This window comes from Xyrauchen texanus, chromosome 33 (assembly GCF_025860055.1).
Source record: "Xyrauchen texanus isolate HMW12.3.18 chromosome 33, RBS_HiC_50CHRs, whole genome shotgun sequence".
NCBI lineage: Eukaryota > Metazoa > Chordata > Actinopteri > Cypriniformes > Catostomidae > Xyrauchen > Xyrauchen texanus.
The window spans coordinates 3,344,410-3,367,049 of record NC_068308.1 but is presented as its reverse complement, the minus strand read 5'-3'; the positions used below and the strand labels follow the sequence as shown (position 1 = coordinate 3,367,049).

The window sequence follows — 22,640 nt, the reverse complement described above, 5'->3', positions numbered from 1 at the left end:
AATATTACAAAAGAACTCCCCCCACTCTTGAAATGGTTAATGATTAAAACCCTTCAATCTTCAATAAAAAAATCTTCAATCTGTCGGCACCATAGAAATAACACTGTTGAATGACAAGCATGAAGGGTGGGTCTGAAAATGGGACACTCAGTGGTGCAGACGTTTACTCAAATTGGCTAGGCATGATGGGACTGCATCATAAATCTCCTATTTTAACTCTATCATATATAATCCATTAAATGTGTTTTAAAGTTTGTCAGCATCATGATTCAGGCACAAATTGCTGAAGCAACACATAGATGGTTAATGGGAATCGCAAGCAATGTAACGATTCCATATTCAATTCTGGTTACGATTAAGTTTATTTCACCCCCAAGGGTGGAAATTCTTCACCACCAGAAGTATATTGCACGGATACCCATTGCCAGTCTTTTTCCCACAGAATTTCCCTGTGCGAAGGTAAATGTGACTGCGCCTTTAGACACTGTTCTCACATGATCCTAGTTCATGATTACCGAAATTCAAACAATCACTCATTTACAATTGTTTGTGCTCACGTGGTTCTCCTGTTGTTTTTTTGGCAAGCTCCAAGTGACAACAAATCAGAGAGAGTTTTGAGGGAGTCATTATGTCTGCTACCCCTCCACTATTTTGCATCTGCAAGTCTGTCGTAACTCGGACTAAAGAGTGCGAGATCTCAGAAAAACAGTTAACAAGTGAGACGCCCTCAGCCAAAATAGAGTTGTTCGAAGTCTGCTAGTGTGACTTATAACTTTAAAGGCACTATAACTTTGAAATACACCGGGGACTCTTATTTTTTTTATGTGTGCGCCTCACTGCTTCCAGCTGCTCATTCAAACAAGGGATATAAAATGTGCTCTCCTACATTGATCTACAGCGTATTACAATATAAACAATTAAAAACAAACATTGTCATATTTCATCAACACAACATCATCATCAGCTGATCTTTAGTGATAGCTTGTCATATATTTCAGATATGGCTTAATGATTGTGAACTTTTCTAAAACAGCTGAAAACGCTCATAAGCCCCCACGTGACTGAAGAAAATACAACAGCGATGCATTTTCACTCTGAAGGACGCAGCGCATGCATTAATTTAATTAAATCATATTATTTTGAAGTTTGATAAATCACATTAGGTCACATCACGATTCTGTCTTTCCGCCCCCAAATTTAAGATCTCCTTAAATAAAAATTAAGACTTTTGTTGTATCATTTAAGACTTATGGATCTGCAAGAACCCAGACTGTAATTTCATTTATTTCTCATTTAAATCAGCATACATCTATAACACAGTGACACTTCTGGTGTAATTCAGTAGTAATTATCTAGCAGATCCAGTTTAAAGGGTTAAAACTAGGGATGCACCGATATGACATTTTTTGGCAGATATGATACAGATTTGAACAAAAACCTACTGGCCAATACGATATTTTGCCACTTACCGTATTTTGTCATCAGATCATCGTTTTACTTAAATGATTACATGATAATTGATATGAATTTTTTTTATTTTGTACTTGTTATTTTGCTACGGGGGGATTGTCCCTGTAATAAGGGCTCTGTAAGTCGCTTTGTATAAAAGCGCCTGCCAAATGCAGAAATGTAAATGTAAAATATAGTTACCAAAGGAACAAGTTAAATTGTGGTATAATGGAAAATGCCATCCAGACCGCTAGAGGGTGCCGCTTGCTTACACAATGCTGACTGAAGAGCTAACTGAAGTGCTGATTGCAGACTATTTCTAAATGAAGCCTTTCAATCTTTTTGCTTTACTATTTTTACATAATTTAATCATGTTGTAATATCCTTGTAACTTTATCAAACATAAGTTAATATTGAGTATATTTTCTGACAATTTCAAATTGTGTATATAGAATCTTTCATAAAAAATAATAATAAAAGAAAGGTTCTTTTCTGTATAATAGTTTTTTCTACACATATAGAGACACATCCTTCCAGAATATTTAAGCAAGATGGCAATTCCAAAAAGGTGGAATAATGTTTCTACATGTATAGGTAAGAGCCGCTTTCACAAGTGTGTCATCTTTAATGATGGCTTTTCCTCATTAATGTGAGAAAGAATGAAAATGAAATATCTCATGCTCTTAGGAGTGCCAACCCATCTACATTCTGTAGCTATAATTATTTCTGAATTGTACATTTGAATTTAAAGAGTTTGAATTACAAAGTGTGTCGATAATAATTATAAATTAACCATCAGTCATGCTTAAAACTGATTTGCAGATGGTTTTAATTTGGTCAATATTTGGCCAATAAATATTGGTGGCCAATACATTGGAGCATCCTTAGTTAAAAATGCAAAAAGTAAAAGTTATCGTATCAGGCACAATGAGCTGTGAATTATCGGTTTCAGGCCAGAAATTCCATATCAGTGCATCCCTAAATGAATTGATTACACTTTTAGTACAAAATCTCTCCAATGAGAGTAAAAACTTGAGATTTGAACCTGGCTCAAAAGAGGATTAAAAATTCTGAGCTACGAAGTGCCGCCTGGCGAAAGAAGGTAAATCTTATTTGCGGCCCAGTGCGCTGCACTCACTCTGTTGCTGCAGTGGAGTCTGGTCTGGGGTCCTCACTGCCTGGGGTCCTGGCTGGCTGAGGCGTTCCTGGCGATTGTCCATCTGCGAGAGGGACGCTGGTCTCTTTCTCTTTGGGATCTTCAGCTGGAGGGGCCGAGGCAGTATTCTGACCCTGATGGCTCTGGTTTAAGCTGGGTTTCCTCTCTGGCACAGGACTGGTTGGTTGTGTGGTGGGTTTAGTTGAGCTAGGCTGGGTAGCACTGGGAGTCTCTAGTGTGGGTGCTGATGGTACACTGGGAAGACTGGGACTGCCTCCATTGGTCGGGAGCTACAGAGATGAGAGACAACAGTAAAACATCTGACAAATTAATCAAACACATCAACAACAAAACACTCCTGACAGACATTTAGACGTTTGACCCCTTTAAATGATAGAGAAAATGTGAGTGGTGTCTGCCTGTGAAAAACTCACTACCACAATATTAAGGTGTTGAGGGTGGTTGCCAAGGTGTTTTGTCAAAAGAGTTAAAGTTTCTAGATATGGTCCCTTCTTCATTGTAACTCTTAAATGATCATTTGCATTGTGCATGATTTGAGATATCATTCATGTCTACAGCACATATGGTGCAGGATGTGGTAGGTGCTGAATTTTATTATTAAACGCTTTGAAGGTCTCACCCTGAAGTCGTTGCCAAATTGGCGAAGCTCTTCTATCTGATTGCGCTGCTGAATGCAGGATGCTGAGGGGGGAAACACATACACACACGAATATTCAGTCCTGCTCCAGTGCTGCAAAATCCATTTGCCAAAAGCAGTCATGCATCACTGCTACAGTTTGACAGCACAGCTGTCGATCATTCTCCAAAAAATTATCTGCTGTTATTTGCGGTCACATACACACCTTTGGTCTTGGATTCTTCAGTGCTGGGATGAGATTCAGCTGGTTTCTCTTTCCCTGCAGAGCTCAAAATCTCATTAACTATAGGAGGGAAAACATGGACAACTTTTATCATTTCAATATTAATAAAAATCTATTACACATCTCTCTGAACAACTGATTTTGACTGATCAAACATGACATTGTCATAAAACATTTTTATATAATGTGAGCTAAACTCTATAATTAATTAACCGTTGAGACAGGAAATGGATTTCCTACACGGTGGTTGTTTTATGTCCCTCTTATCTCGGTCTTCTCACATATTAAAATAAATTCAACTCCAATAGTTCCTTCCAATTTATTTATTCAATTTGTAGGTAGTAGTCATGTAATAAGCTGGATAGCGTACAGTCAGACGGTCATTACAGCAAAATAAACCCCTATAAAATGACAAGAAGCCTCCCCTTTGCTACCGATCACATTGTCGAGGTTTATTTTGTAATAGAGCACAAGTGCTGGCCACTTTTTAAGCCGTCTTGTTTCCCCAAAGTATTTTACTTCAATAGGGATTTCATAAAAGAGTTGTAAGCAATGAAACAAACCAACCTGCTCCAAAGTGAATCACAACATTGCAAACTTTGATTTGAAGCAAAAGTAACTGAAAATTGGACAAAAAGATGAAGTACAAGACCGAAGGTTCTTTCTAGGTATTTAACGTTTTTAATGAGGGAATGAACCAGAATCCCATGAAGCATTGCAAATGACGTAACTGAATTAGAATCAATAGAAATAAATACAACTATTGGTTTTAGATTATGAATTATAATTTAAGTTATTGCAAAATATATAGATATAAACAATTCTAGAAGTAGTTTGAGAGTGCAGGATGAGCGACTCGATCAGTCACTGCAGCGCTCTTTTGGCGCTTTGTCACTTGAAATTCTGCTATTAAATTCAAATGTATTAAGTCAAAATAACATGGACTGCTACCTTCAAAAGAATTATTTAACAACCTCAGAGCTAATGGCAGGACTGTGTTTAAAGGTTTTAAGGTATTGTAAAAAGACTGTTGCACCTCTATAAATGACCAGCTGTACATTATTCCTTTAAACTGATGGCACTAAATTGCAACAATGATATTAACAATGTTGAATAAGTTTAACTTGTTTCTTAACATTTTCCTGAAAAAAGTTCATCTTTGGTTTACCATCGACTGGAAACAAAGGGGTAGGGCCAGAAGACTTCTGTTTGAGGTTGTCCAATGATATGGAGCTGGAAATAGAAGCGTCTTGTGAAGGAACGTCAGATTTTGGAGGCCGAGAGGCTGTAGAGGAAATAAGACTAATGATCAAGCCTGTACAATCTCTTAAATCGAAACCATTTATTTCTTTTGAACTATTCAAACTGTTTCCACTGTGTAGATAGATATTTTTTTTCAGTCTTCCCCTCTGTAGCTCCAAATCTCATTCAATTCATAAACGTTTGGTAAGTTACTAAAGAAAGTAATCCACAACAAATCACTTCTCTAAAATTGAAAAATATTACTTTGTAGAAAAAATTACATCGATTACTATTTCCTTTTAAGCTACTTTCTAAAACACTTTTCACACAGCACCATACATTTCTCTCTTACAATGACTAAGAGACTCTTCAGCTGTCACTAACAGACATGCATATCAACACAATTCATGCTTTGTAGTACAATTTATTCTACATAAATAATATTATTTTAGAATAATGTGTAACCCGAGTAATGTGCTTAAAAGTAATCAATTTAATAGAAAGTCAGTAACTGTAATCTGATTAGACAAATTAAAAAATTTGTTTTACTACTTTTTGGCTTAAAAGTAATTTGATTAAAGTAACCAATTACTTTGTAGTCAGATAACACCAAACAGTGGTCGCAAGAAAATTCAAGATGTTAAATCTTGAGAGCTGCGATGGCAGGTAATTTTAGTGAATGTTGAATACATTTTTGGTTTGTTCCTCACACAAAGCTTTTGTGAGACTTATGTTTTTACCCAGTCCTCATTCACTTTCATTGTTTCATGTTGGAATGACCTGAGGGTGAGTAAATGATGTCAGTATTTACATTTTTGCGTGAACTATTCCTTTAATGTAAGATTTAGGGCACAAACCTGAGGGGGGAGTGTGTGTGTTGGAGGTCCGAGCTGCTCTACTGGTCTGTGGGGGTCTCTGCGACTTTGGAGACGTTTTAGAAGATACTGAGAAACACAAACACAAAGTGATTGAATAGTTTGAGTTGTGGAAAACGTCAATGTCAGAAAAAAAAAAGTAAAACATTACCAGTGTACTCACCTCCGTTGATGGTGCGGGGGGCGTCAGAGAGTGCGTGCGGGAGGGAGTGTGAATGTGTAATGGTGGTAAAGGGGTGTGAGTGTGTGTTTGGGATGGGAGAGGTGCTTGCTGAGCCCACTGAGGGAAGTTCACAGAGCCTGGGAGAGGATGTGTTGGGTGAGTATCCGCCCCGGGCGAGAGGGCTGCTCCGCTCTGATGAGGGGGGTGGCTGTGAACCCCCAGCAATAAGGGGCAGACGCTGAGATGAGCTGGGGGGTGTGGAACGGTTTGGGATGTAGGTGCTTCCACCACGGCTGCTTCTGTTGGACGTGCCCATTTCTCTCGCCCGCTGGGGTAAAGGAATGTATTTACCCTCCCTGAGAGAAAGACAGATGTGCTTGAGTGTTCATAAGGACAGACAACAATGCATCTACGTACTAGGGATGTCAAAAGTACTAGTCCTCTAGTACCAATTGATCTTAAAATAATAATAATAAAAAGAAAACATGTAACACATGAAAACATGAAACAGGGCACGGGAAGTTTCAGTGGGAGGAGTCCTGATGTACCTGCTACAGAACATCAACTAGCATGGCTGCGGTATCAAGAACATTTCTTTGGTCCATTGAGACTAAGGAAAAATTTGTGTAACATTGGCAGGAGCACCAGTGCCTATTTAATGTTTCCTCTGAACTGAACCACAACCGGGTGGAGAAAGAGAAGAGTTGGAGAGAAATGGCCAATTCTCTTGGACAGTCAGTTAAGCAAACAGGTAGATTTTACAGTAGGCGATACTTTATCATATTGTAACCAATAAAAGATAGGATGCCTTGAGGTGATTAAAAACATATACATAATTTTCTGAAATGAATAGAATATGATCATGCATTTGTTTTCGTATCTCCTATCACTTCTCGCATGTACTCTGTTGTGAAACATCAGGTATTTTCCTCATTCATTTCTTCCATAGAATTTAAATAATATCCTTCATAAAAGAGTAGTGTGCCAAAAACCAAACCAACCAGCTCCAAGGAGAATCATAACATCACAAACTTTGTTTTGAGGCAAAAAAGTATTTGATAAACTGACATAAAGACAAAGGTATGAGGTTGCATATGTACCATCTTTCAAGAGGGCACAAACTACGATCCCATGAAGCACTGCGAATGTTGTAATTGAATAAAAACGATGGGAATATATAAAATTACTGATTTTAGGTTGTTGATTATAGAAACAATATATTTTCAGTCTATTGCTAAATATTCTGATGGCCAAAAACATATAAGTAGTTTAAGGGTGAAGGGAGACTCGATTACGTCATTCACAGTGCATCATGGGAGTGGGCAAACACTCCAAGGCATGTTTCGTGGGTTTCGTTGCCCGTGGTTCTCTGGGAAATGTTGTTGTTCACTATTAATTAAGCTACCAAACACAATTTTTAAACAATGAAGTTGAAAAACACAGATGGATGGCTTCAACGGAAGCATATACCAGCGATAAACAACAAAGTTTATTCAACATTCAGCCACAACATTAAACGTAGGTCCCCCTCGTGCTGCCAAAACAGCTGAGGAATGGACTCCATAAGACCTCTGAAGGTGTCCTGTGGTATCTGGCACCAAGACACTAGCAGCAGATCCTACAAGTCCTGTAAGTTGCAAGGTGGTGATCTGAAAGGTTCAACTCTGTTCAAGTCCTGCAAGTTGTGAGGTGGAGCTGCCGTGGATCGGACTTGTTGGTCCAGCACATCCTGTAGATGCTCAATCGGATTAAGATCTGGGGAATTTGGAAGCCAAGTAAACACCTTGAACTCTTCATCGTGTTCCTCAAACCATTCCTGAACAATTTTTGCAGTGTGGCAGGGTGCATTATCCTGCTGAAAGAGGCCACTACTATCAGAGAATAACATTGCCATGAAGGGGTGTACGTGGTCTGCAACAATGTTTAGGTAGGTGGTACATGTCAAAGTAACATACACATGAATGCCAGGACCCAAGGTTTCCTAGCAGAACATTGCCCAGAGCATCACACTGCCGCCGGCGGACTGCCTTCTTTCCATAATGACGCACATGCAACCGGCTGTCCACAGGATCTAAAAGAGAACGTGATTCATCAGACCAGTTTACCTTCTTCCATTGCTCCATGGTCCAGTTCTGATGCTCAAATGCCCATTGTAGGTGCTTTTGGCGGTGGACAGGGGTCAGCAGCTATGCAGATCCATACCCAGCAAGCTACGATTCACTGTGTTTTGACACCTTTCTATCATGTCCAGCTTCAAGTTTTTCAGCAATTTGTGCTACAGTAGCTCTTCAGTGGGATCAGATCAGAAAGAATAGCCTTCGCTCCCCACGCACATCAACGATCCTTGGGCACCCATGACTCTGTCGACAGTTCATCAGTTGTCCTTCCTTGGACCACTTTTGATAGGTACTAACCACAGCATGGACAGCAGGAACACCCCACAAGACATGCATTTTTGGAGATGCTCTGACCCAGTCGTCTAGCCATCAGAATTTGGCCCTTGTCAAAGCTTCTCAGATCCTTACGCTTGCCCATTTTTCCTGCTTCCAACACATGAAATTCAAGAACTGACTTTTCACTTGCTGCCTAATATATCCCACCCCTTGACAGGTGCCATTGTAACAAGATAATACATTTTATTTACTTCACCTGTCAGTGGTTTTAATGTTTTGACTGATCAGTGTAAGTGTTGAAACTCAATGAGTCTATGGGATAAAAGAATGTGTTAATTACTTCTGGAACCAGATTGATGCGCTCTATTGTCTTGTTAATTTTAATAAAAAAACAACATTGACAAATATCTTTGATATTCATTACTGACAGTTTGCTTGAATAATTACTTTAAAAACTTGAAGTACTTAAATACTTAATACTTAAACTTAATAAAAAAATACTTGAAGGCTACATGCCATTGCTAGACCTTGTCAATAATTTAAGTTAATATTTTTTGTAGTACTCAGTATCACAAAATTTCACTGGTGTTACTGAAATATTGATATCGTGGCAACACACGTTTACCTGTTGACACTGCTAGGACTGTCTCTGCCTCTCTCTCGTGGACTCTCTCTATCCTTCTCTCGTTCTCCATCTCTCACGACAGCACTGTATTTGTCCTCCTCACTCTTCCCTTCATCGTTCTCTAGTGAAACCCGTTGACGGTACTGTGGGCTGGACTCGATCTCATTGGCCAATCGGGCGGCTCGGGCTTCACGCTGCCTGTAGCACTCGGAGGTGTTCCGCTCCAGAGGAACCCTGACAGAGAGAATTGATTTTAACTTCTGATTTCAACTTTGAGCTTGGGTGTTAAAGTGATATTTAACCCAAAATGAAAATTCTGTTATCATTTACCCACTTTCATGTTCTTCCAAACTTGTATGACTTCCTTCCGTGAAACACAGATAATTTTGGTGAGTTTTTGCCTGTCACCATTTACAGTTGAAGTCAGAAGTTTAGATACACCTTAGCCAAATCATTTAAACTAAATTTATCACAATTCCTGACATTTAATCTTAGAAAACATTCCCTGTCTTAGGTCAGTTACGATCACTTTATTTTAAGAATGTGAAATGTCAGAATAATAGTAGAGAATGATTTATTTCAGCTTTTATTTCTTTCATCACATTCCCAGTGTGTCAGAAGTTTACAAACACTTTGTTAGTATTTGGTAGTATTGCCTTTAAATTGTGCAACTTGGGTCAAATGTTTTGATTTAGATTTATGGCCCATTCCTCCAGACAGAACTGGTGTAACGGAGTCAGGTTTGTAGGCCTCCTTGCTCGCACATGCTTTTTCATTTCTATCCACAAATTTTCTTTCGGATTAAGGTCAGGGTTTTGTGATGGCCACTCCAATACCTTGACTTTGTTGTCCTCAAGCCATTTTGCCACAACTTTGGAGGTATGCTTGGGGTCATTGTCCATTTGGAAGACCCATTTGCGACCAAGCTTTAACATCCTGGCTGATGTCTTGAGGTGATGCTTCAATATATCCAGATCATTTTCCTTCCTCATGATGCCATCTATTTTCTGAAATGAACCAGTCCCTCCTGCAGCAAAGCACCCCCCACAACATGATGCTGCCACACTCATGCTTCATGGTTGGGATGGTGTTCTTCGACTTGCAAGCCTCACCCTTTTCCCTCCAAACATAACAATGGTCATTATGGCCAAACAGATCAATATTTCTTTCATCAGACCAGAGGACATTTTTCCAAATAGTAAGATCTTTGTCCCCATGTGCCCTTGCAAGCTGTAGTCTGCCTTTTTTATGGTGGTTTTGGAGCAATGACTTCTTCCTTGCCGAGCAGCCTTTCAGGTTATGTCGATACAGGACTTGTTTTACTGTTGATATAGATACCTGAATACCTGTTTCCTCCAGCATCTTCACAAGGTCCTTTGCTGTTGTTCTGGGATTGATTTGCACTATTTGCACCAAAACATGTTTATCTCTAGGAGACAGAATACATCTCCTCCTTGAGAGGAATGATGGCTGCATGGTCCCATGGTGTTTATACTTGTTTGTACAGATGAACGTGGTACCTTCAGGAATTTGGAAATTGCTCCCAAGGATGAACCGGAATTGTGGAGGTCCACTATTTTTTATCAGAGGTTTTGGCTATTTCTTTTGATTTTCCCATGATGTTAATCAAAGGACACAGAGTTTGAAGGTAGGCCTTAAAATACATCCACAGGTAAACTTCCAAATCAGTACACCACCTATCAGAAGCTAATTGGCTAATTGTCTAAAACAATCGGAATTGTGATTAAAACAATTAAACTATTAAAAGTGAAACAATCTATCTATAAACAATTGTTGGAAAAATGTAGATGTCCTAAACGACTTGTGAAAACTGTAGTTGCTAATATTAGACCTGTGGAGTGGTTAAAAAATGTGTTTTAATGACTTCAACTGTACTTTCACTGCATCTTTGTCCATCTTCTGAGTTCCACGGAAAAAAGAAATGAATGTGGGTTTGGACAAAAATGAGTTAATGATGACAAAATGTTCTTCCTTGGGAGAACTGTTCACATGTTTGATGCAATATGACAAAACAAAGTTCGCATTTGTGAATGACTATTTCAGTCATTCATATACTTTCAAGCTTAGTAAAACAATGCTAAAATGTCAACTTATGTATGTTATTATTAATAACTTTCTCCCCATTATTTATTGATTCACCCTGAAACAAGGATGGCACACAAAACTAGCCTACTCACAGTCTTTGGGAAACTTAATAATACACAAAAAAGCACATACAAAGTCACTGTATAAAGCAGCAACAAAATCATTACAATTAAATAATAAATATTTAATAGATCTCCAAGTTATATATATTTATAATAATATTTTAAGTTATACATAATTAAAAAATACATTACTGGCCAACAAGTTGTTTTAAATGAGACCATTGAACCAAATAAATAAAAAAACCTTACGTGTACATAGACAGAGTGGAGTCATATGTTGATTTGACGCCATAGTTTTCTTCATTAAAGCGAAACATCTCGTTCGCATCCCACCCGTTGGACTGCAAACCAGAAAAAATTTGTATTGCTCAGCTGAAGTCTGACAAATGAACACTGCTGTACACGTCAGCAACAAGTTACCGTGTCTGTTTCGAGGTCAAAATTCTCTCCGTTGCTGTCTCCTCCATCCCATCTCTGCAGCACTTTCTCTTTATGTTCCCCGTTCACATGAGGCAGACTGATCGCTGTGTCTGTGAAAGTATCTGATAGAAGGACAGCAGAACAATAATGTAAAAATCATCATCTGTATTAATAGATACAACTCATGGCCACTGTACATAAGGCACGATTCCTTATGACGTGCCAAGATAATCTGCTGTTACCGTAATCTCAGCAAACCATTGCACCTTTGTATATTTCACTTCACATTAATTGTCTGTACAGTTTTTGAGGAATATTTTGGGGAAACACAATTGAAACACTATAGACAGAATCTGTGATGATTTTAGTTGATTACCACAGAAAATTATTTCCACTAATCCCTGTTTGTTAAAAAGAGAATAAGAAAAAAAGAGCCTAATACTGAGCCTTGGGGGACACTACATTTAAGATCAACTGCTGCGGGCATACAGTGCACAGTAGAATTACGGCAGACTATAGAAATAGTATGAGCAGTATATTACCATGCTATTCCAAAACCAACCCCAGAAATAAGTAACTGATTAGTAAACTTGACCTTCATTATTGTTGATTGACCTTTGAGATGTTCTGTACCTCTAGTGGCAAAGTTCAGGTCCACATCCCGGCACGTCATGGTAACGACATCTACTGGGTTGAATATCATAGTGTCTGTGATCTCCTCTCTCCTGGGAGGAACAGACAAGCCATCCTCCTCACCACGTATGTGCACGGCATCCACGGCCAGCTCACACTGAAACAAGATACAGAAACAGACAAGGTTAAGTACAACTGATTAACAAAATCTGCAATAAGTAAAGAAACTGCTGTTGCAACCCACCCTTGAGCTAAGTGTCTTAAAGATTCCCTCATACACACTCCCATTCTTCACTCTGATGTCACACGTGGAGCCCTACAGGAAAACAAAGATGTCAGACAATTATGTGACATGACAATGACAAAAATAAACAACTCATACCAACAAAGTTTCTTTCCCATACGTGTCTGAACATGTCAATAAATCTCATAATAAAAAACCTAAAACTCTTGTGGACTTATGTGGACATATTTTCTATTGAAACAGGAAGCTATGGCGGGACATATTTTCCAAATAGACAATAGCCTTTAGTTTACTTCATAGGCATAAAACATGATTTGCAACAAATGCATATATCTGCTATACTTTTCAACTTTTTCAAAGACATGAGCATACACAGATAGTAGGGGTGTGCGATATAGTCTATGAAAATATCGCAATTGTAGTTTTAATGATATGCGAAATAACATTATCAAGTATGCCACTAATTTTCAAAAACCTATCAAAATGCTGTATTAAGTGTCCACCAATTCACTGCGTGCTGTAGCAAAGTAGTATAAACTACTGCACATGCGCATTCGGATCGTGATGTTGCACATTAGATTGGGGAGTGTATGACAGAAGTTAGAAATGAGCGAAGAAACAGCGAGAGGAGATCATCAAACACCAACAACCTTGCAACCCACGCTAGATTTAATTGCTAGATGTGGGTCGTCATCAATAGCATGGAGGTGGTTTGGTTTTGAAAGGTCAGATGCAAGTCAAATGACACCAATCTGCAAACTGTGACAAAAATCGTTTAGTCAAAAGCAGCTCAATTAACCAACCTGTTTCACCATCTTCGAACTACCCACCGCACTGAATATGAGGAATATGAAAAGCTTTGCGAGTCAACTGAACACAACACGCCTGCAACTGACAGGGTAAAAGCAAAAAAAACTCAAACTTCGGCAGAATCATTTAGCAAAAAAAGTTCCTTACGACAAAAAAAGCGACAGATGGCGAGATATAACAAACACGGTCACCAATTACACCGCAAAAGACATGGTGCCAATTCAAGCAGTTGATAGAGATGGTTTTAAACAACTTTTGAAGACATTAGACCCAAGATACACACTGCTTTGGCTTTCTTTTTGCATCTTTGACTTTATGCAAAATTTTACAGATGGGTGTAATTCGTTTATAAATGCAATTTTTTTATTCTTGTGCTGTGTTTGAAAGAAGTTTGCATTTGTTGACTTATTACAATGCCATATTTTTGCATCTTGCTTGTAAGCTGCACAGTTCACCTTACAGAAGAGCAGTGTTCTGTATTGTTCTTACTTGAATGCTTCAGTTTTAAATAATAAAGACCTCTTTTCCTTCAATATATTGTTTCGCTTAATAATATCAACAATCAATTTTATCATATTATGTTATTAATATGTTGTATGAGGGAAATAGTATAAGACTTCTACAACAATTTTTTTTGAAGGATGCAAAATATCGTCCGTTTATCATTATAGGCAAAATCCCCAAAATATGGAGATATCATTTTTTGTCAATATTGCACACCCCTAACAGATAGCATTTCTGCAACAACTTGGCAGCATTGCAACACTACTACAGAATCAGCAGTGCGAAACATACAACGCTTTCTACCAAAGAAATAACTTCTTTCAGCTAGTTGTTTTTGTGCATAATAAAATGTTACGAACCACAGGTCATTCATGCCCGGCATGAAATTAGTTAATTAGATATTAGTTAATTACTGGATAGCTGTTGATATGACAATGCATAGTTAAACACACACACATTATGAGTTTTGTTGTAATTAGTGGTTATTTTATAAAAAAGTATTAAGATTTTTTTTATTTATTTAAAAAGGTCCGTTTAGACACCTTTTGCACTGTGAAAATGTTTTACTGATTTGGCAACAGACTGAGGGCAGAAAAACCAATGAGAATTGCATTTCTTATTTCCAATCATTCCCATCCCTAGTTATTATTTTATTGCCACAAACATATGTCTTTTCACAAGCTGTTGGATGACAATCAATCAGGCTTCAAAAGTGAACACTTCACCGAGACTGCCCTGCTGTCTGTCAGAGTCGCTGAGACAGGAGAAAGCTGGATCCAGATCATCCGGCCTGATTCTACTGGACCTTTCTACAGCCTCTGACACAGTCAACAATCAGATCCTACCCTCCACCCCCTCTACTCTGGTCATCACAGGAACTGTGCTTGACTGTTTTAATTCCCATTTCTCTGATAGTTCCTTCAAGGTAGCTTGGAGGGTCCAAGTCACATCAGCTACTTACTGAGGTACCTCAGGGCTCAGTGCTTGGGCCACTTCTCTTCTCTACATACACAACATCACAGGGACCCATCATTAAGGCACATGGTTTCTCTTAACACTGTAATTCCGATGACACGCAGGTGTACTTGTTTTTCCAGCCCAATCACACCATGGTGAGTGCTTGAATCTCTGCCTGTTTGGCAGGCATCTCGGCCTGGATGACCATCTGCAACTTAACCCAGCCAAGACTGAACTCCTGGTCTTTCCAGCCAACCCTGCTGTTCAACATCATTGTGCAGATTGGTTCAACAACAGTAACGCCTTCCAAAACGGTCAGAAATCTAGGGGTGACCATCGATAACCTACTAAATTTCACAGACCACATCTCAAAGATAGCACGATCATGTAGATTTACACTCTTCAACATCAAAAGATAAGACCCTTCCTCTCTGAACATGCCACACAACTTCTTGTTCAGTCACTTGTTATAACTAGGGGTGGGTATTGGCAAAGGAATTCACGATACGATACATGGATCATGATATGATATATATTGCGATATTGCACAGTTCACTGAAAATTTTAAAACAGAGCTGAAATACAAGTTACTGTGTATGATCTGGGTAGTCCTAATACATCACAATGATAAATGAAATACAGCTGATAATGTTGGTGTGGTCTCCTCTGACATAACAAGTGTAGCTACCTTCATGGGCTTCATAGCAGTGACCACCACTTCAGCAGTTGTTATGTCTGACTCACTGAGGGTGCAGATCATCTCTGTCTTCCTCACCTCAGCTGAGAGGAGGGCAGCATGGATGACTGGCTGCTGTTCTAAGAAGCGGTGCAGCATGTCATGAGCACTATTCCATCTGGTAACGATGTCAATGAGCAATTTGTGTTGAGGCAGATTTTGCAGCTTTTGTTTTTCACACAGTACACAGCTGGATGTTATTCTCACACTTCCCAGCAATCGGGCGACTGGTTTTAGCTGCAGTACGCGCTGTGAAGCCACAATCAAGGTATGCGCGAAAGATTTAAAATGTAGCAAACCAACTAGCTGCGCTGGTCATGTTTGATACGTTGTCTGTAACTATAGCAGGGTCCTCCTTGCTTTTTATGTCCCATTCCTCTAATGCTCCTTTCAACAGCTCGGCGATGTTACTGCAAGTATAGCTCTCATGCATTGCCCTCGTCAGCAAAACATGAGAAATCAGTTCCCAGTCCTCATTGATGTGGTGCGTTGTGATCGTAACATAAGATCCAGTGGCTCTCGATGTCCAGCCATCGCACATAAGGGCCACTCTTTCTGCTGAGCCAAGAGATGTTTTTACTACTTGCTTCACCTCTTCATACATCCTGGTCACAACTACCTCAGTAATGTGTTTGCGAGTCGGGATCACATAGCGCGGCTCCATGATGTTAACCATATACCTGAGGCCGGTGTTTTCAACGACATTGGGGCGCAAATCAAACGACTCCGTTATTTTTAGAGCTCGAGCTGAGTTAGATGAAAGTTTGTTAGTGGTGTTATGCAGGCTGTTGTAACGTTATATCTGCATGGCATCTGACAAGGTGCGCTCGCAAGTTGGTTGTGTTACCTGAATATTTTATAGCAGCGTGCCAAAGCTTGCATATTGCATTTTTTTATCCAAGTCCATGCTGCCAGGTTTGTTTTTAAAACCGAAGTGCACCCACATATAGGCTTTATATTTTGATGGGGCCGCTGTCGTTTTGTCAGCTGCGTCTGCCATGTTGCTTCCAGCCTTTCACTCTACCGAAAATGTCACCCGGCAATTCTGGGCAGCTAGCCGTACTGCGACATCAACAGGAACGGAGCTTGTAGTTTGTTTTTTTTATCGATTTTTTTGAGCTGGAAATCGATGTAGTATATCACCAAAATAAATATCACAATATATTGCCTAATCGATTTTTTAGCACAGCCCTAGTTATAACTAGACTGGACTACAGTAATGCTCTCACTGCAGGCCTTCATGCATGCACAATTAGAACCCTGGAAATGATCCAGAATGGAGCAGCACGCCTGGCCTTTAATGAACCAAAGAGAGCGCATGTTACACCACTCCTTGTCTCTCTTCACTGACTGCTCTGTTGATGCACATATAAAATTCAAGGCTCTGATGCTGGCACACAGAACAGTCACTGGGTCTGCTCCAGAATACATAAAATAATTTCTGCAGAGCACATTCCGACCAGAATCCTGCGGCTAAGGAACGGCGCCTTGTTCTACCAACAACCTTGTTCACATTTTACTATCCAAATAAGGAAATTTAAGCAAATATAGAAATGCCACGAACAGCACGTTTTTGTGCATTATTTTCCAATGTCATTGCATTACGAGAGCACCAAATTAACTCTGACTGTCTTATTGAGCCGCACCACAAGATTAACCGCTTCTGAAGCACTTTTAGAATTTTGCGCTAAACTCCTGCAAAAATATAACATCACTTTTGATAGTGAAAGTAAAGCGCTCAGTTTTTATTTTGAAGTAACAGTCAAATGTTCTTGGTCGTTGTGGAATCATACACAAAGTGTTATGTAAAATTATCAAAGACAAAAGTTGAACAAAAAAAGAGAAAGTATTTGAAAATGTCTAGATTTTTTAAATATAATTTTTCTTGACATTCTTCCCTGATTTCAAGTTTAATATGAATAAAAGACTTCTTAAGGTGTATGAAGGACACTAGTGGTCAAGTGATATAAATCGCTTGTTTATTATCGGGCCGAGTAAACTGGAAGTGGTCAGTAGATTGCTGCTCTCGCTGGATCCGCACAAGAGCGATAGAGCAACTTCAATGTAAAGACACTTTTTCAAGCCAACCTAATAAGATATTTAAACAATAATTTAATATAATAAAAAGTATATTTAAACATGTAAATAACAATTTTAAGGAACTGTATCTGTATAAATGACTAAGGTCAATAAATATTAACACAGCTGAAGTCAGAAGTTTACATACATCTTTGCCAAATTCATTTAAACTCAGTTTTTCACAATTCCTGATATTTAATCCTAGAAAACGTTCCCTGTCTTAGGTCAGTCAGGATCTCAACTTTATTTTAAGAATGTGAAATGTCAGAATAATAGTAGAGAATGATTCATTTCATCTTTTATTTATTTCATCACATTCCCAGAGGTTCAGAAGTTTACATACACTTTGTTAGTCTTTGGTGGAATTGCCTTTACATCGTGCAACTTGGGTTAAACATTTTGGGTATCCTTCCACAAGCTTCTCACAATAAGTTGCTGGAATTTTGGCCCATTCCTCCAGACAGAACTGGTGTAACTTGAGTCAGGTTCGTAGGCCTACTTGCTTGCACATGTTTTTTCAGCAGATTGAGTTCAGGGGTTTGTGATGGCCACTCCAATACCTTGACTTTGATGTCCTTGAGCCATTTTGCCACAACTTTAGAGGTATTCTTGGGGACAATGTCAATTTGGAAAAGTCACTGTGCTGATGTCTTGCGATGTTGCTTCAATATATCCATATAATTTTCCTTCCTCATGATGCCATATATTTTGTGAAGTGCACCAGTCCCTCCTTTTTGATTTGCACTTTTTGCATCAAACTAGGATCATTTCTAGGAGACAGAATGCATCTCCTTCTTGAGTGGTATGATGGCTGCGTGGACCCATGGTGTTTATACTATTGTTTGTACAGATGAACGTGGTACCTTCAGGTGTTTGGAAATTGCTCCCAAGGATGAAGGATGAATAAGGATGAATGTATAAGGTCTTGGCAGATTTCTTTAGATTTTCCCATGATGTCAAGCAAAGAGACACTGAGTTTGAAGATAGGCCTTAAAATACATCCACAGGTACACCTCCAATTCAGTACACCTCCTATCAGAAGCTAATTGTTTAAAGGCTTGACATAATTTTCTGGAATTTTCCAAGCTGCTTAAAGGCACAGACTTGCCAAAACTATAGTTTGCTAATATTAAATCTGTGGAGTGGTTAAAAAATGAATTTTAATGACTTCAACCTAAATGTATGTAAACTTCTGTCTTAAACTGTACAACAGACTGGGAAAAATATTAATATCCTATATATTTTGCAGGCCTATGTGTTAGAACGTTGCATGACAGTGACACCAGAAAGTGCATATTTTATATCATTTTCATGATAAGGAGCCTCTAAAAACCATTAATGTTATGTTTTACACATAACGTTCTCTCATTTATGTAAGCACATACACTCACCTAAAGGATTATTAGGAACACCCTGTTCAATTTCTCATTAATGCAATTATCTAATCAACCAATCACATGGCAGTTGCTTCAATGCATTTAGGGGTGTGGTCCTGGTCAAGACAATCTCCTGAACTCCAAACTGAATGTCAGAATGGGAAAGAAAGGTGATTTAAGCAATTTTGAGCGTGGCATGGTTGTTGGTGCCAGGCGGGCGGTCTGAGTATTTCACAATCTGCTCAGTTACTGGGATTTTCACGCACAACCATTTCTAGGGTTTACAAAGAATGGTGTGAAAAGGGAAAAACATCCAGTATCGCGGCAGTCCTGTGGGCGAAAATGCCTTGTTGATGCTAGAGGTCAGAGGAGAATGGGCCGACTGATTCAAGCTGATAGAAGAGCAACTTTGCCTGAAATAACCACTCGTTACAACCGAGGTATGCAGCAAAGCATTTGTGAAGCTACAACACGCACAACCTTGAGGCGGATGGGCTACAACAGCAGAAGACCCCACCAGGTACCACTCATCTCCACTACAAATAGGAAAAAGAGGCTACAATTTGCAAGAGCTCACCAAAATTGGACAGTTGAAAACTGGAAAAATGTTGCCTGGTCTGATGAGTCTCGATTTCTGTTGAGACATTCAGATGGTAGAGTCAGAATTTGGCATAAACAGAATGAGAACATGGATCCATCATGCCTTGTTACCACTGTGCAGGCTGGTGGTGGTGGTGTAATGGTGTGGGGGATGTTTTCTTGGCACACTTTAGGCCCCTTAGTGCCAATTGGGCATCGTTTAAAAGCCACAGCCTACCTGAGCATTGTTTCTGACCATGTCCATCCCTTTATGGCCACCATGTACCCATCCTCTGATGGCTACTTCCAGCAGGATAATGCACCATGTCACAAAGCTCGAATCATTTCAAATTGGTTTCTTGAACATGACAATGAGCTCACTGTACTAAAATGGCCCCCACAGTCACCAGATCTCAACCCAATAGAGCATCTTTGGGATGTGGTGGAACGGGAGCTTCATGCCCTGGATGTGCATCCCACAAATCTCCATCAACTGCAAGATGCTATCCTATCAATATGGGCCAACATTTCTAAAGAATGCTTTCAGCACCTTGTTGAATCAATGCCACGTAGAATTAAGGCAGTTCTGAAGGTGAAAGGGGGTCAAACACAGTATTAGTATGGTGTTCCTAATAATCCTTTAGGTGAGTGTATGTCAACATCATCATATATGTCTAAAGGATTGAACTATCACGTAAAAGATTCACTTATTGATGTCATTCAGTAAACTGTTACTCCAGGTCGGAGGCCTCTGTAAATATTTTGGTTTATTCAGAGTTTCGTTTTACCCAAGTTTAATGGTGCAACAGACTGCAACTATAAAAATGCTTATACACTAGCACAAATGCTTACCACGACTGCTGTGAGGAAGTGGGTCATCCTAGCGTTGTTGTACACACCTTCAAAAACCTAACCCACAAACAATATCACAATCAGTCAAACAACACAACACAGCAGTAACATTACCATTTTATCATAATTGCATCGAGATAAAGTATCTCTGTATCACCTCCATTTTCACATAATCACCAAAATAGGTGCATATAGTACTCATCAAGCTGAACTTTCAGATTTATAATTATTAGCTCCATCCAACAGGAAGTCAGCCATTTTGATTTTCTTTTATATTGCAGTCTCTGAACTTTTAAATGTTCCTCCTAGGGGATTCATGAGACTGTACCACATATAGACATCATTATACAAAGACATTGAAGATGCTAAATTATGAATTATGAAGTGTCTCATATCTTCTGTGTGCAATATGTGATTAGATAAAAATTGAGACGCATGTTTAGATTTGGGGGCTAATCACATGGATTTCACTATTTTGGGTCATGGTCATAACACCACCACATGGCAGCAGGAAGTGTGGCTCTTAAAACATATTTTAAAATAGTCCTCTTATATTTACCCAAATTGCTTCAAATAATGTAAAATGCCAAAAGCATGTGTCCACCTTGCATTGTTTTCAGAATACCACTGGGTGGAAATAGACCCATGTGCTTGGGCCCATCATCGCTGCTTGCAGCTATATTTTGTGCATGGTATAACAGAGTACTGGTTTTTCAATTTACAAAGATGTATGACTACTCATTTAATAATGCAAAAACTATGACTTGTCAAACTTCTGGTGGAAAATGTGAGATTTAAATAATAACTCACGAAATAGAAAGATAATAGCACTTACAGAATGAGATGAGAATGTTGGTTTGCTTAATCGACCCCTGCAGGAGAGGTGAGAGGATAAAGATCAGCAAAACTGTCAAATCATACTTTTGTTTGATAAGAAAAACACACTCAGAACTATTCAGATGATTGGATGGTCAAACATTTTTAGCTTGATATATATATATATCTATATAAATAATTTCAACACTGATTCAACCACATTAAGACCAGGAACATGTCTTAATAAAGTAAAAAAAAGGCCATTTTTGATTTGATGTTGGTTTTAAATAGATATATGCAGATAGACAAATAAATATATATAGATCGGGAGACAAGACAGACTTGTTTGCTGCAACAATAATTTAGTCCCTTCATTTCTGATTGGACAATCCGTAAATCAATCAAACGTAATCTCCTACTATTGGTTATTAAGTCCTGACTGCAGTGCGGACACGCCCACTCCACACAGGTAGTGACCGGTAGGCCCAAATAAATCCCCGCCCTCTCCTAAGTACACACGCCGACAGCACTCACCTCCCCGCGGCTAACCTGCTGACCGCTGCAGGCGCCCCGTTGGTTGGTTTCCGGACCGCAGAGGCCGCCTGTGGTTTCAGCATGATCCAGATTCGATTAAAATCAACTAAATCAGCCGATCACTCAAGACTTCAGTCCAGTTTACAGACAGATGCACTGCTGCAGATAACAAACAGCATTATCATCAATCACAACCATGTAAAAATAACAATATCTCCTCATTATCGCTTGTCGTTTAATGTAGTATTTTCGCTTATGAAAAATAAAGCATAATTTGCATCAGGAATTATTGTCACTAATTATTTGTGACTGTTACCTGCAGTTTTCCGCACGAGTCACAGGATCAGCAGCTGCGTGCACAATTCACGCGAGACGCGCTCAAGTAGAGCGCGTGCGCGTGAGGTGCTGGATCGGGAGCGCGCTCATCCAATAATATACGGGCGCGTTTAGTACTAGCCAAATTCATTGCATTAAAAATAGTCGGCGGTTTAAATATGGTAGAACTAACTTACAGGATTAAATGAAGAAGAAATTAATACAATATATATATATATATATATATATATATATATATATTTTTTTTTTTTTTTTTACCTAGATAAATTAATGAGTATCTAAATAAAGTATTTTTTTATTAATTCTGAAATAAAGAAGTATAAACACATTTAACAAATTATTATAGAGAGAAATTAATTCTGACTTAATTTAGTTAAACTGAAAGATTCATCTCATTGGGTCAATTGATTTTAAATGGGTGTCTATGACTGTTATTACGGTATTAATTGAAAAGACATGGCCGAGCACTGTTTTGGTTGACGTAATAGAGGATGTCCACTGTCATCTCAAATTATTTAAACAGCAGAGATCACATTAATATCAGTAGGTGAGTACCAGTCTGCTCTATAGCAATGAGTTACAGCATTATCGATCTGGCATCATGAGGGTTAACAGTATTGTGACATGCCTTTGTGGAACACATAACAATGCATAACATTTATGAACTATAATGACACTATTAAGTCTCTTTTACTACACTATTGCTAATTATTATGAAGTAATTACCTGTTACTTAATAAATATTACTTGAGTAAACCTAATTTATACTTCTCATTTATGCTTCTTATTTTACTAGCATCTAATTTTCTTAG

General features: G+C 38.8%; 1 protein-coding gene across 1 annotated transcript in view; it reads right to left on the bottom strand.

Annotated features, from left to right (window-relative positions):
* The window catches only part of LOC127626760 (ataxin-2-like protein), a 31,123-nt gene extending 9,248 nt beyond the window's left edge, over positions 1-21,875 (bottom strand). The window contains exons 1-15 of the mRNA XM_052102778.1: positions 21,809-21,875; positions 21,493-21,651; positions 20,978-21,014; positions 20,143-20,199; positions 12,250-12,321; positions 12,006-12,162; positions 11,373-11,494; positions 11,202-11,293; positions 8,785-9,018; positions 5,767-6,122; positions 5,586-5,672; positions 4,655-4,771; positions 3,469-3,546; positions 3,246-3,307; positions 2,588-2,895 (exon numbers count right to left, since the gene is read on the bottom strand). Of these exons, the coding sequence (XP_051958738.1) occupies positions 2,588-2,895; positions 3,246-3,307; positions 3,469-3,546; positions 4,655-4,771; positions 5,586-5,672; positions 5,767-6,122; positions 8,785-9,018; positions 11,202-11,293; positions 11,373-11,494; positions 12,006-12,162; positions 12,250-12,321; positions 20,143-20,199; positions 20,978-21,014; positions 21,493-21,575 (1,862 nt within the window). The 5' untranslated portion in view covers positions 21,576-21,651; positions 21,809-21,875. The remainder of the gene's footprint in view (positions 1-2,587; positions 2,896-3,245; positions 3,308-3,468; positions 3,547-4,654; positions 4,772-5,585; positions 5,673-5,766; positions 6,123-8,784; positions 9,019-11,201; positions 11,294-11,372; positions 11,495-12,005; positions 12,163-12,249; positions 12,322-20,142; positions 20,200-20,977; positions 21,015-21,492; positions 21,652-21,808) is intronic.
* Positions 21,876-22,640: the final 765 nt, after the last annotated feature.